Source organism: Typha latifolia, chromosome 1 (assembly GCF_019914945.1).
Source record: "Typha latifolia isolate L0001 chromosome 1, TyphaL0001v2, whole genome shotgun sequence".
NCBI classification, from domain to species: Eukaryota; Viridiplantae; Streptophyta; class Magnoliopsida; order Poales; family Typhaceae; genus Typha; species Typha latifolia.
The window spans coordinates 3827705-3837620 of record NC_133086.1 but is presented as its reverse complement, the minus strand read 5'-3'; the positions used below and the strand labels follow the sequence as shown (position 1 = coordinate 3837620).

At 36.2% G+C, this 9916-nt stretch overlaps 1 protein-coding gene across 2 annotated transcripts; it reads right to left on the bottom strand.

Annotated features, from left to right (window-relative positions):
* Window positions 1-932: 932 nt before the first annotated feature.
* Window positions 933-8240, bottom strand: LOC140792269 (casein kinase 1-like protein 2). Of its 2 annotated transcripts, none has more exons than XM_073143154.1 (14): window positions 7750-8240; window positions 7627-7667; window positions 6090-6159; window positions 5846-5994; window positions 5364-5459; window positions 5196-5266; window positions 4509-4570; window positions 4276-4339; window positions 4119-4203; window positions 3918-4044; window positions 3682-3764; window positions 3544-3601; window positions 3199-3341; window positions 933-1596 (listed from the first exon to the last, which is right to left on the bottom strand). In XM_073143154.1, exons 1-14 carry the CDS (start codon window positions 7823-7825, stop codon window positions 1300-1302), a joined length of 1422 nt encoding a protein of 473 aa, XP_072999255.1. In that variant the 5' UTR covers window positions 7826-8240; the 3' UTR covers window positions 933-1299. The 2 variants fall into 2 exon arrangements, with proteins under 2 accessions (XP_072999255.1, XP_072999263.1); XM_073143162.1 differs by having other exon boundaries at window positions 933-1588.
* Between the last annotated feature and the right edge of the window lie 1676 nt (window positions 8241-9916).

The following is a 9916-nucleotide window of genomic DNA, read 5'->3' as shown; positions in this document are numbered from 1 at the left end:
CATGAAGTGTAGACCATTCTTTTTCTGTATGTATAGACATACATAGAATCAATCCAACATTCTCTGCATTTCTTCAAGTTCCTTTTGATATCTGAACTGAAACGCGTAGACCGTACAGAGAATGGAATTACAAAATAGGATATTTCTGATATGGTGACATAAAGTTTTACTAGTGACATCAGAGCACTCCATCCTGCCTCAAAGAAAGATAAGAACTAGTCAGCTCAAATAGTCTTAAGTCTTTGGAAATTCTAACCCACTCTTTGGAAATTAGTTCACTTTCTATAAAGTTGCATTATTGGTCACTTAGCCATGACCAAGGATCTACGAGGATGATAGCAATGAATCATAGAGTACCTAACAATCAACTTTCCAAATTTAAAGCTTCTATATTTCGTACAAAATAAAATAGGACCTCCAAAATCCATCCAGCTGTTGGACCAGAGGAATACTTTGGCAACCTTATTGCATACAGCATCCTAGAAATTTCCGCTTCATGGTTAACTTCTGATAGAGAGGAAAAATATCATGCAAAATTCCATATATTCTGATAATAGGAAGAATTGTTGACACGTTTTGATAATACTGAGGATAATACAAATGCAGTAGGAAAAAGAATCGTCTGAAACCGCAGGACATTTTCCATCTCTTGAGATCCACTACAATATCAATATTACTCCAAACAATACAATGACCACGAAACATTAAAGCTTCAACACAGAAATCTTTGTGGCACAAAATTCTCCACAAGGAAAAAGACAAAAGAAAAACACACAGCTGAGAAGCACAAAATTAAACTTTTAATGAGAAAGCTGGCTCATAGAAACATGAGTTAATAAGCACTTCCAAGTATGAGCCCCAAATAAGATTCACTATGTGGATTGTGGATAGATACAAGTGAGCTGTGCAAAAGACAACCAAAATCCTATAACTGCTTAAAATCCTATCACATAATTAAATACAAATCATATTCAATTCAGACAGTTGCATTTTAAATATAACTTTTCATGTAAAAGTGGTTCCAAAAGAATAATAGAATAGCTATGGCTGATGCTTGAAGATAGCTGCATAACAAGTTCACATGAATGTACAAACTACAAATGGCCATTTCATGGCCATGGCTCGGTTAAAAAAGTCACAGCTCTTCAAGGCAGCCTTATTTACCATCCCCAGGAGAACTTCCTCAGATAAGCAATTTATCTGTCTGAACTCACAGGCCTCCAATCAACACGGCAAATATATCCATCCTCCAGTCTATAATGTTTACATAGTGTGCATGCGCTTCTCCTTTTTAAGATACTAATACTGAATCCTCTCATTACTGTCGAAATTAAGAGATTCGATGCCTCTAATCGTTGATTCATAGTTCTTCATGTTTGATGAGTGCCTCTCAGAAGATGATGGCCTGGGCTCAGCAGAACCAAGTAGTGAGCTTCTCTGAGGACCGGAAACTGTGCGGAGAGTCCCAGGGCTTGCATCTGTCGAACGAATTCGCGATGTATTTAACTCAGAGCTCACCATGTCACGGCTGCTAGAAGCAGCAGCAGCTTGCCTTGAGGATCCGCTTGACCATCCCAAAAAAGCTGAACTGGATAACTACATGATATAAGCTTTCACAGTCAGGAACTAACGTGCACACACTATACTAGATTTTGCAGGCCAACTTACAATCTGATACAATTGGTTGCATCATGTATCTACAAATGAAGTCTTAATGCAGCAAAAATGATCAGAATATGCTAAGATATTCTTTTTTAGGATCCATGTACATTAATCACATTAACATACAGGCTACTGCATTTAATTAATTACAAATATGGAGAATGGAGGCAGAAAAAATAGGTAAATACTAAATAGAGAGGCCCACCTAATAATATATTAATTTAAAATACTGTAAAGAGAGGAGGGGGTATGGTTCGCACCACAGAATATCCCAACCGATGCAGTTTGTAAAAATGCATGAACTTGTGATTGGTATGGTTTGCACCACTAATTATGGCTCTCATCTAACACAGGTAGGCAGACCCATTTACTCAGAAAACCAATGGAGGGTATCTGAATTCACTAACTTCTTATTTGGAGCCTCCTTGCTCAATGATGTACCACAAAAAAATTGGGCTTAAGATACATATTATCATTCCATCCTCCTAAACATGGCTAAAAGTAAATACACCTCTATACGCTCTCTTGCTTTCAAAAGTAATGGTAGCTTAATAGAAAGGCTGCAAAGTGCCCAACCAAACAAAAAACAAAGCAGACAGCTAAAACTCCATTGGTAAAGTAAGCCAATGAATGAATTCCAGATTATGAGCCTCTTATTAGTTATTACACATCAGCAAACATGATGCATAACTTCCGCATAAGATTCTCCAAAATGAATTCAACCAACTTTGTGATAAAAGAGTAGATAATTCCATAATTCAAAAGGGAGTGATAAAAGAAATATAAACAGCAGAAGATCGGGGAGAAAATTGGTGAAAGGATGCAAAAGATCAATTAAAGAAAAGGGCATCGTTCAAACATATCTTGTTGCAATTTTAAATAAGAGAATAAATGTTGGGGAACTAGACGAAGTTCAGAAGATGGGCCATTGAGATGCACATAATGCTCAACTGATACATGTCAGGGTGGTCTAGCCCACTTCCCTTACAGAATTCAAACAGTAATCAGAATAATATTTCCTCTGCTTCAAATTTAGACCTGCTTGGATAGCCCAAATTCCACTTTGGGAATCAGGGTTGCCTAAGGAAAATTTAAAGGGATAGGAAAATTTTCTATGTGGGTGTTTGGATGATATTTTTCAAAGGAAATATGTCCACAGGGAACACCCCTTCCTAAGGAAAAAAGAAATCCACTCTGAACTCTTTCCTCACTTTTCTCTCACTCTCCCTCCATCTCTCCTTCTACCAGGATTATTTAAAACAATTTGACAGAAAAAAAGAGTTTAAATGAGAAAATTCATGGACATATGAAGTGTGATAGTACAGCCATGTACTGTACGTGTTTGCCACCATAATTTTATCAGCAAATTATAACTCATCCTAAAGCAAAGCTTCCAGTTCCAGAATGCTTATACAAATGGTAACACTACTCAATCGCATAAATATGGCCACTAAAATTTTCCCTAAACATCTTTTATGGCCACAAAAATGGATAGCTATGAAAACACAAGTGAATCAAATGAAATTAAAAGCTTACCATGGCATCTTTAGCAACAGATGAGTCATTCCCCATGGGGCTCTTATGCTTTGACAAGCTGCCAGCATTTACAGCTGGAGGTGGGACTCGCCGACGGGAAGGGTCCAGTGCTAACCGACCACTCACCCTTCCCTCTTCACCACCTACAACGAGTTAGTCAACCACTCAAATCACTCCTAAGAAAAGTGGATGCCAAGATTTCACCAAGACTTAAAAGGCCAACACATTAGGATATTAGACCAGTTTTTATATGAGATGAGGAACAGTTACTGAATCAACTTCAAAAGAGATATATATATATATATAAGAAAATATCAGGAACAATGACAAAATTTAGATGTATACCTGACTGTCTATCATTTGCCATAGGAGGTTCCAACCTAGAGCTTGGACCTGCTCCAGTCTAAAAGGTTGAGGGCAAATCAGCCACTTACTCAATTAAACAAAATCAGGATAGTAAGTAAAATTGTGCATGTAACTTACAAGAGAACGTGGAGTGGCACTAGCTGTCTGTGACTGCTGATACTTCAAAATGGTCCAGTCAAACACATAATCAAACTGAAATCCTGAAAAACAGAGAAATATATGAAAGCATTATACTCGGCATCCTACTTTTCTGCATGTTCTCCACCAATGTCAATTACATAAAATTAGCAAGTGAAAAAAAATTAAATTCTTGATCTCTTCAAGCAGAAAGAAAAGAAATATAGGATACCAACCTTCACGGATAAAGAGATCTCGGAACAATCTCTTAAGGTACTGATAATCTGGCTTATCATCAAACCGTAGTGAACGGCAGTAATGGAAGTATGATGCAAATTCAGTAGGGAATCCCCGACATAAAGCCTGAGAATTATGCAAAAACTATATGAAAACTGGATAGAAAGCAGCCTCCAGCCCCTCAGTAACTAACAGATTACCTCAATTGATGTAGCAACTTTTCTTTCACTAATTTTTTCGTACTTCTGTTTTTTGGTTCCAGCTTTTAGACCCTGCCATGGAAGGCTGAAAGACAGAAACATCTTAGCCAGAGTAAAGTAAATCATGGATGGGAGGAAATCAAATGAGATATCAAACCTTCCTCTTAAGAAGTACATGAGCACATATCCAAGAGATTCCAAATCGTCCCTCCTGCTTTGTTCTTAGAACTCATATAAAATAAAGTCAAAATCTGAATAAGGATGCGAATTAAGAAAAGGATATGATGAAGAATTGGAATGTCCAAAGAAGCAAACAAAACTAAAAAATTCAAAAATGAAACATTTTAGATCAATAAGATGTTTCAGAAGTTATAATAAAGACACACTCACCAATGCCAAGATGGGTGTTTACACTAGCATATCTTGCCGTTCCAGTCAAATTTTTGTTCTCTCTGCATTGTCAATGGAAACTATTAAAAGGAGTTCCAACTTTCATTGGAAAAAGTTGCATCAAATACAAAGGCATTGATAGGGGCAGGATACAATAGGCAGACAGTAAAAAAAATTTCTATTTAGTCTCGCCAGAAAAGTAAATAACACAAGAAAATTATAAGTGCCAAGAGAAATAAATCCATATTTTTACAAGAAGACAACACAACAATCTTTGGACATTCCAATCGATTGGACTTATGTCTGAAACTAGAAATTATGCCACCTAAAACTCTTTTGGGGCGGCATGCAATTGTGCCACCCAATACCAATCTGTGGCCACCTAAAACTTAATGTTTTGGTCAGCACAGAAGGACACAAAAGGGTCATATTCTGTGATCCATTTGAATGCCATTTACCTAATGGGGTGAGACGATTGGCACGCACAGATTATGATTCTTGATAAGTGAACCCTTGTTTCATGCTTTAAGGTATATTGATTTATTCTACCTTAAGCCTATAAGTAATTGCAACACGCAAGACATTCCAATAAGACACAATATAACTGTATTTTTCTTTTAGAAATGGACGCATGCAAGATGACATGTTTAAGAAAATACTTCAAACAATGCAAATGAAGATATATACCTATAAGGAATGTGCTGGTGTGTTGAAGTATCTCTATACTTCTTGGCAAGGCCAAAATCAATAATGTAGACCTACAAAAAATATATGAACAAGGAAAAAACACATGATATAAATTATCACAATGAGTGCTGAATAAAGGGTGAGATTAACAAAATATTATTAAGTTACCTGATTAGCTCGCCTTCCAAGACCCATAAGAAAATTATCTGGCTTAATGTCTCTATGCAAAAAAGACTTGGAATGAACAAATTCCACCCGATTAATCTAAGGAAGAGACAAAACATATTAGAATTTAGAAGTAGCCAAAATGATTGACAAAAAAATGTGAATAGAAAATATGCTAATGTGGAAGCCTGGCTATGGAAAGATGCATATGGGGACCAAATGCATCAGAAAAGACAGTTCTTCTCGGTAACTACAACTGACAACAGAGTAAGATGGCATATAGGGAGAACCTTCCATTTCAAGACCAAAAGGAGGAGTGGAAGAGAAGCCAAAAGATAAGATGTTGGTTGTGGACAAATTTTCAAAAATTGTGGGTGAGAGATGATTCAAAAGATTGATCATATAGTTAGAATCACAAAATATATGCAAATTTTGGAAAAATATATGGTTCTAATGGTAAGCCACATCAGGTACAGTCTATATACCATCTGATCAGCAAGCATCAGAACAGTTTTCAAAGAGAGCTTTCTGCTACAAAAGTTAAAAAGGTCTTCAAGACTTGGCCCCAATAAATCCATCACCAGGACATTGTAATCACCTTCAACACCAAAAAATCTAATGTTTGGAATTCCAGCTGCAAATTAAAAAAAAAAAACAGATTAATAAATACATGCACTAATAGTATTTTTCTCATGTGATATCACAAAAAGGAACAGGGCAATTGATTACTTCCTCCTTGTAGGATCCTATACAGCTTTGATTCATATAGCAATTGAGGATGTTTTGTCTTCACACTTTCCTGAAATACAGAAAGTAAGCTTTTTGTTTTCCTTTTTCTTTTAAAAACAAACCATGACTAATTAAAATCATGAGAACAGCTTTGGTTCAAAGTAATACCCATCCATCATGTAGATTAAAAGAGGTGTCCACACACCAAGCATTTTAATGAAAAGTTGAAAACAAGATGGTGCTTTATATAGAAGAAAATGATGATATTCTAAAATTTAAAAAAAAACAAAGAGATATCCATGTACAAAAGTCAATTACAAGCAAAAAACAGATATATCCTAAATGACTCAGCGGACCAAGGAAATAGACCACATTCTAAATTTTTGGTAAGCAGAGATGCATCCCTACAGTGTGGTACTGTCTATCTGCATCCTTGTGGTCTTGCTCTTATGTGAATTCATGTCTAAAACTCCCAAAACTTTACTCCTACCACTTGATATCTGACTTGACGTTACGCATTTGATAGATACCAGCACCGACCAGGTTGAAACTGACCTAAATTGGCCTGAAACAGGTAGGCTTACAAAACTTTAGGGTAAGTTTCAGACTCGTCATTGGCAAGACCAAAATTTTGAAACTATCAAATACAAGTACATTCCCTTCCACATAGACAGCAAAATAAGATAAAGAAAAATGAAAAAAAAAAAAAACAAACTTTTGCAGTAACTCAGCTATAGCAAGGACAAAATAGACTAATCCATCTAGAAATGATCCAAGGAAATTGAGAGAAACACAGACAACATAGGCAGGTGCCTAAAACTAAGGCAGTGATATGACAAAACAGCTGTGAAACATTTAGATATTCATATGCATCCACAAGAAAAATCGGTGTTCTTCCATGCATAAAGGCAATGGTCATCGTTGCCATTGCAAGAGTAATAGCAACAGCCTTCTAGCTATTGCTCTTCCCTATAACAGTTGTCGTTACTATTTACTAATCCTTATTATAATATAAGGGAGAGGAGAGAGGACGAGAATAATAAAAACTATGTACAGCAAAAACACCCATTTAATAGGAAATAGGAATCCCTTACAACTTGAATGATAGGTAGGTTTACGGACCAAGTTGGCATAATACTTTATACTTAATATAAAATTGTTAACAAGTTCAAAAACTGCCTAATCACCTAGCGCCTAGCACCCAACTTACTGCCTGGGCATCCATTTAACGGCCTACGCAAGAACCTACACTCAACCCGCCTCAAGGACCTACCTAACACATGCCTTGACCGTTTTCTAAAACATTGATTGTTTTACACACAAATAAGAAATATGTTAACTGCAATATAAGATTAAAAACACAATCTGAAATAACTTGACTATGAATAAGTAATAGCAAAAATTTAGGTGTAACTCATGTAAAATAAAATGCATGACCAGGAATCTCAAATTATCCAAAGCAACCAACGCCATCAATTTTAAATCGCACACATACAATTATACAGAAAACGGTGACTCCTACAATTTTGATACTTACAAGCTTAATCGCAACCTCTTCATTTGTCTGGACATTAGTACCTGCGAAATAGCAGCAAAAATATAAAAAGGAATTAAAACCTCCACCTTCCACAATAAAACTTTTCCCAGCATCAGAACAAACCTAGATAGATCTCTCCAAAGGAGCCACTCCCGATTTTGCGGCCCATCCGGAACTTGTTCCCCACACGAGGTTCCATCTCCGCGATAATAAATAGGATACCTTAATAATTCCAAATCCTAAACCGAAAAATAGATTAAGGAAAGAAGGAAAAGCAAAAAAGAACAAATTTCCTCCCTCCAATCTCACGAGACGTCGAGGAGAGGTAGAATCCAATCGATGGGTCCCTTCGAGCTTCGACAGATCAATGGAGAACACGAAAATGAGATCAATTAAGGAAATGGGACGAATTCGAGGAATCAAAAAGGGCAGACGGGAGATCCAGACCTAGGGTTTATATAATTGGAGGATTTCCTCCTACTTTCCTAGGGTTTCGACTTTGAGGAGAGAGAATGGAGGAGGAGGGTGGGGGGGTGGGGGGAGAGGAAAGAGGAAAAGGTCACAAGTATCGTACTGACGCACGCATTAGGCCATCGATAATAATCTCAATCTATTCTAAACCGCGGTTTCAATACGGGATAAATAGACGAAGGATGAAGACTTTTTTATTTTTTTATTTTAACAAATTCTTATTTTCCTTTTCTATTAAGTCCGAAGACTAGTCAGACATGAGTAGCCCTCGTTAATACATATTAACATATATAACCCTCTTGCTGCTACTAAGTGAGCTAATATTATAGCTGGCCAACTTCAGCGAACGCCGTGCAATCCACTTGTTTCTCCTATGGTAGGGTGTCCATTAACAAAATTATAGATTACACCTTATATTTTTATTATTTATAATTGAGCCCCTATGATTAGCATATATATATATATATATATATATATATATATAATATTCTAAGTTATATATTAACTAATATCATAAGAATATTTTATTTTTAATTAACTAAAATGCCCTTAGTATATGTTGAATTTATTTGAGTTGGGTTTAGTTGAATTGGATGCCCAAGTATAACTTAGCTAGGTATTTTCATAATCTTTTTATTATAATTAACTTACTCTATAGTGAAATATTTTTCTGCATATATTTATTAAATTATAAAACTCGATTTATAAATAGTAAAAGAAAATGTAGAGAGTAAATCATGATTTTATTAAAAAGTAAGGTGTAGTGTGCAAATTTATCTATTTATTAGTTTTCTTACCATTATAGAAGTAGATTATGTAACAAAACTAGCATTAACAGTATCAAACTATCTCTAAAAGTGGCATAACAATTAGAACAAACATTGAGGCATTCCTTTCTTCTACTAAAGAAAACCAGAGTTAGTAGCCTTCCGCAACAACCTCAAACTATTAGTAACAAAAGCCTTCTTAGACAAGGAGGTCCCTTCCTTAATCCATTCCAGGTGAGGGAAAGACAAATTGAGCTTGCTCTTGATGAGAGAGTTCAAAAGGAAACCATGGGCTCAGTGAAATCAGGGCATGAAGCAGAGTTCAAAAGGAAACCATGGGCTCAGTGAAATCAGGACAATCTTTAGAGGGGGAAGGCGACCCCACGTTAATTTCTCTACCCATGACCTCTCTAAAAGTATGGTAAAGTCTGGAGAAAGAATCTAGGATCGGCTATCTACAAGCCATCTAAATATTTTTGGTAGATAGCTTGGCATTCATATTCAGGTAGGCGAGCTTGAATGCAGTAAACAGAAGAGAAGAAGTAGGATCGGTCCCAAAAGATAGCCGGTGGAGCTATTATTACCTACCAACTTGGCTAAACCCTCTTTCAATGGGCCAGAGCAAAATACTGGTGACAAAACAAATGAGACTTCTTAAAACTGATCTAACAATTATGCCGCAATTAGGGTTGTCGAAAAAAACTTGGCGACTCGTGAGTTACTCAAGCTCGGCTTGAGATCTAAATAAGCCGAGCCGAACTTAATTTTTAGGCTTGAATAATTAATTGAGCCAAGCTGAGCTAGACTTATCTCACTTAAGCTCAGCTTGATTACTATAGTTTAAATATAAATATATATTTTTTAGAGTAATTAGAACCGTTGAATCTAGATCAAACAAACATTGAGAAACTTATATCATCTCTAAAAGCCCTAAGTCACTCAATCTATCTTGGCCCAAATCTCAAATCCCTTCCACCTACATTTTCTTCTTCCTCTCGTGGATCCTCCTCTAACTCTCCTTTCTCCAATGACAACCTTATAATAGATAAAAA